This window comes from Erythranthe guttata, chromosome 4 (assembly GCF_056151865.1).
Source record: "Erythranthe guttata isolate IM_541 chromosome 4, IM_541, whole genome shotgun sequence".
Taxonomy (NCBI): Eukaryota; Viridiplantae; Streptophyta; class Magnoliopsida; order Lamiales; family Phrymaceae; genus Erythranthe; species Erythranthe guttata.
Genome location: NC_142536.1, coordinates 6,675,175 through 6,680,434, shown reverse-complemented (window position 1 = coordinate 6,680,434; position 5,260 = coordinate 6,675,175). Strand labels below are relative to the sequence as shown.

The 5,260-nt window shown below is 30.4% G+C and overlaps 1 protein-coding gene across 1 annotated transcript; it reads right to left on the bottom strand.

Moving 5' to 3' along the window:
• Positions 1-1,008: 1,008 nt before the first annotated feature.
• Positions 1,009-2,786, bottom strand: LOC105951626 (bidirectional sugar transporter SWEET9). The gene is made up of 6 exons (XM_088816736.1): positions 2,666-2,786; positions 2,437-2,474; positions 2,135-2,345; positions 1,870-2,031; positions 1,627-1,746; positions 1,009-1,510 (listed from the first exon to the last, which is right to left on the bottom strand). The coding sequence occupies exons 1-6, from the start codon at positions 2,696-2,698 to the stop codon at positions 1,232-1,234; spliced, it is 843 nt and encodes a 280-aa protein (XP_088672862.1). The 5' UTR covers positions 2,699-2,786; the 3' UTR covers positions 1,009-1,231.
• Between the last annotated feature and the right edge of the window lie 2,474 nt (positions 2,787-5,260).

Genomic DNA, 5,260 nt, shown 5'->3' with positions numbered 1-5,260 from the left:
TCGTATATGTAGGTTTATACTATGCTACATCGAGTGAAATACATCAGGTAGACTAGAGCCGGCCCTAGGGTTTCCGGGGCCTTAGGCGAGATAAAATATCGAGGCCTCTATCTTATAAATTTTTGTTTGCAATATTATTTTCTATTAGAAAAATGTATCTACATATATATATAGTAGGATTTTTTTAATTAACTTTCGGGGGCCCAGATTAAAATGGGGCCCTAAGCGGTGGCATCTCTGGCTTCCCCTCAGGACCGGCTCTGGTAGACCAACGGTAAAAATTCATCCGGTATAAGTTTCACTAGGTAGCATAGCAATAACCTATATGCGGGTTGGGTAAACAACTTAATTACTGTACTTAAAACAATATTTTATATATCTTTATACTTTATGGTTAAAAAAATAATGATGTTCTTATAGAAAAATAATTGTAATAGAGTTTAGTAATTTCCCTATTTTAAATGTTAAAACAATATAAAATGAAAAAAAAAAATGGGTAAAAGTCGTCCTCCATTCCAAATGTATATTGTTATTTATAAGGACAACCATCTGTTTTTTTTTACTTGTTCTTTCAATTATCATAACTATATATATTATTTGACATAGTTGATACATGTATTGGATAATTTTTATACTTACTGTTGCATTTGACGTGAATTATTAGTTAGAAACTGATTTCATTTATCAAATTTTGATCCACTTCAAGATTTTAATTTTTTTTTTCCATCACTTGTGCATTATTTAATACATCTACATTGTCTATCTCTTAACTTTAATTATTTCAAAATATTTAAATAAATCTTACAAAGTTACAAATATTTACATGTTTAACGTTGTTTCTAAAAGTACTTCCAAAAGAAAAAAAATCAGGTGTCCTGCTTCATAACCTCGTAAACTTACTTCATCAATATTTTTGTCATATTAACTGTAATGTTTACATTATATATTACATTTTTAAATCTAATACAAACACTCAGAATATGCATAATTATTATAAAAACAGTAATAATAATAATTAAAAGCAAAATTAGTTAACTAAAAAAATAATTATGAAACAATAATATTATGTTACATTACACACGAACTTAATTAATAATGATCAGAAAACATAACTTCATCCAACCAATCCAACCTTAAATTTCAGGACTAACAACATCATAACAATAATAATAGTAAAATAAATTGGAATATTGAAACCAAATTAAACCAAGAAAACAGCTTAATTAATATATTACACTGAGCAGCTTATAGCTTTTCCGACTCCAAGAATATGGTTGTCCACGTTGACCGGAACCAATGGAATAATTCCGACAGATGCTCCACCAAGCTTCATTACATCAATAATCTGTTCTTTTAATTCTGGTAATTTATTTTCATCAATCACAATTATTTGTGTTTCGATTTCTGGAAGCTTCTGTTTCTTTTCTTGCACAACTTTTTTCGAGTTTTTGTACATCACATAAAGCACCATTTGTATCACACCAAACATGAATCCAAGAACATTAGGGATCTGTTCATGCAGAAGAAATTAAAACGAAGTTAATTATATAATTAATTAATCTAAGTACTAAATTAATTATAGCACATGCAAAATTATATTAAAGACTACATGTGTTACGTTCTTACAGCGATGTTGTAATCTTTACGGAGTAAGCCGTAGAAGAACCACATGACAGCGCTTAGGGTTAGGAAAAACGAGAGAAGAAACGGCATGTATTCCACACTTTTTGTACGTATCACTTGTCTCTGCATCACCAAAATTCAATTTTAATAAATTAGTTTAATTTTTACGAAAAGTTCGTCTTAGAAAAATGGCGTCTATAATTTCTAAAAAAAAATCAAGAAATTTAAATATATACATATGCTTACCACAACGCCTAAAGGTGCAACGAACACACACAAAGAAAAGACAAGGCAAATCCACCCCACAACATCATCTCGGTTTGAGTCGTTTGCCCAGAAACGAGTTAGTACAATTATCAAACCGAAGCCAACCACGTTTAGCAATAGAATCAGCTTCACAGTTTGAATCTATAATTAAGATAATATCGTAAATCAGAACACCATTATAAGATATTAATTTAATTTGTAATAGGGTAATTAATTAAGTACTTTGATGTAATTAATAATTTACCCTAGCATTTTTGGTGGCGAAAAAGAGGTAGAAGCAAATATAAGCCGACTGAATGAAACAACCAACTGAGTTGATAGTGATGAGAAGGGTCGTCTCGGGCTTGAGAAACGCATAGTATATCCACAGCATCGCGCTGAATAACCCGACCACGTAAGGCACCGATTGAAACCCTTCCGTTGATTTTTTCTTGAATATTTGGTAAAATGTTGGGCTGCAATTTAATTATAGATAATAAATATATAAATTCATATTGTATATACTGTCAATAAATGATTATAAGAAACTGAACCGGGCGAGCTTACATTGGAGCAAGGAAAACCATGAACGAGACGACATTGCCCGCAAAAGTCGTAAAACAAAAACAGTAATTTGCATTGTAATTCTTGACCAAGAATATATAGCTAATTTGATCAATAGCCATTAATACGGTCGACAACAACATACATGCTTTTGCATGATATATATTTGTTTACGTGCAAAATCTACGAAGACCAAGCCTATGTAAAGACGACAAATTTATATATACGTACCTAGAAGGCCAAACACAAAAGCCAACTGATTCATCTCTCAAAGATTCTAAGGCAAAAAAGATCGAGATGAAGATGATTATTCTTGATTCTTTTTCGATACGAGTAAATAATTCTTGAGCATGTGTCCGTTTATATAGAGAAGGTTTCGTGTAAAAAAGTTGCACGCGTTCAAATTGAGCGTTCGGTGGGAGGGTGTGAATTTCCTCTCGTTTTCCTCTTTACAGTTGTTCAAGACTCAATCAAACAAGTTGTATGTAAATTTTATCACCATATCTCAAATTAAACCCTAATGCATGCTCCAATTTAACCTAATTTGGGTATTTTCTGAAATTATGTAAGAACCCATTATGAATTATTAGATTGTTAAAGTTGTAATAAAGGAAAGATGTGCAGATACAAGTGGGTCCCACATGGTATTTTTCTGATGTGTCACCCACCCATAAAATTAAGATTAAGGGTTACAACTCATACTTTGTGTTTCTGGTAGTGTTTGATTCTTCCATGGTGGAACCCTAGATGTGCTCCTAGTCAGCAAAACCAAATGGAGTACTACAACCTTTTGAACCAATCAGTTCTTGCCATGTCATCACCACTTGTACATTTGGCATCTATTTTATTGGTTTGATGTCCAATGAATTTTTTTTTCATCGAGGAGATGTAATATAAAAAAATGCAGATATTTTTTAGCGTATACAGTTAAACCTCTATTAATTAATACAGTTGGGACCATCTAAATTCTATTAATTTAACGAAATATTCTTTTAGCATGTTGTGCTCGAGTCGAGACCGAAAAAATATATTATTTAAACAAAGTTATTAATTTATCAAAATTCTACTGTAGTCTGTATATGTCTGTCCTATTGTTCTTAGAAGTTGTGGCTTTCCAAATTAAAGGCCGTACACTCCTTTGGCGTACTTAGACAGTTAGATGTGTCTCATTTCGTTGTTATCATAAAGATTGTGAGTTTTTTTTTTTTTTGAGTAAATTCGAGTCCATTCCAGGGGAAGTAGGGGAGGGGGGGACTCGAACCCTAGACCTTTACCTTATTGATAAAGGCTAGGTACCAACTCTGCTAATGAGGGTTGGTATAAAGATTGTGAGTTTAATTAGTGATGTTTTTTCAAAAAAAAAAAAAAAATTAGTGATGTTTTCTTTTTTCGCCTTTATTTAACTTATTGTTTAATTATTGGCACTTCAGACATTGGAATTAATTATTTAATTTGAATTAATCAACATTAAATAATTTCATAACTTATATATATTGTTTGAAAAATATTAACTTTACAAATGGCCATTATTGATAACTGTAAAATGAATAAAGGATTAGTATTTTGAGGGATGGACATAGAAAGATGCATGTATTATGTATATATGTAAATGTTTTAGAATTCTAAATAAGTGAGCCCAAATTTTTGGGGTGAATATACTAAAAAAAATTAACTTAGTTTTTATGTAGCACGGAAACTTCAACGTATCCGCGTTCCAAAAACGTTTCGTTCCGACTGTCGATGGCACATGCCAAACACCTTATGGGCTATTTTGCAATTTCTGAAAAAGTTAGAAACATGTTTGAATAGAGAACTAACAAATATTTTTGTTGCTTCCCTAATTATTTACATGATTTAATGATCAATTATAATTAATTAATAGTTGATAATAATGTTTATTTTTTAATATATACATATATATATATATATATATATATATATATATATATATATATATATATATATATATATATATATATATATATATATATATATATATATATATATATATATATATATATATATATTTGTATATATACCCCTATATTTTTAATATTTACATGTATTCTCTAAGTTCCCGTATCTCGATTTCTGAGACATTCTGTTTCTTGTATCCGTTTTCTCCTTTTCCGTATCGCTATGTCCGTGTCCATGCTACATAGGTCGGTTTTCAAGAGTAAAATTAATTGGCTAAAACAAGTGATGAGAAAGGATTAAAACTAGAAGATGAGAAAGAGGGTTGAGCGGCCTATTTGTAGTTTTTATGTTTCCACATTAAGGAAAAAGTTCCAAAAATAATTCAAAGTTGACCCCTGGCCGCCTTACCCAAATCAAATATCCCACCCTAAATTTTTAAATCTTCCCCAATCCCACTCAAAACAAAAATGTTTAATTTTGATTTATTGATAAAATATATATATATTTTTTTATTTTAAAAAACATGTTGTCAATTCGTATATGAACTCAAAATCATAATATTCAACTTATGAAAAAGGCTAAAAAAATGCCGTAGTCAAAAGAGAACATACCATTGATCGAAGAAAATGAGGTGGTCATTCAACAATTTACAAATACCTTAAAAATCGGTAGAACATGTATAACGACTGCAAAATATATGGTCATATAGCTAAAAATCCATCTGTAGGGTATCCAACTGCCAAGCTCCATTCACAACCAACTGAAAACAATATGTATTCCCCTTGTGCAGTATTAATTACTGCCAAGGAGGATAGATATATATAGAGGTATGAAAGTATAAAAGAAAGAAAGAAATACAAGGTATGAATAGATTGGAAAAACAAATAGATTGAGATTTTCAGCTCAGTCT

Excerpts from the sequence above, each read along its gene's own strand:
- LOC105951626 (XM_088816736.1), bottom strand. The coding sequence starts at position 2,698 with ATGAATCAGTTGGCTTTTGTGTTTGGCCTTCTA. Across the intron at positions 2,346-2,436 it reads ATGGTTTTCCTTGCTCCAAT|CCCAACATTTTACCAAATAT; the intron begins GTAAGCTCGCCC and ends ATTAAATTGCAG. Across the intron at positions 1,747-1,869 it reads TTGCACCTTTAGGCGTTGTG|AGACAAGTGATACGTACAAA; the intron begins GTAAGCATATGT and ends TTGGTGATGCAG.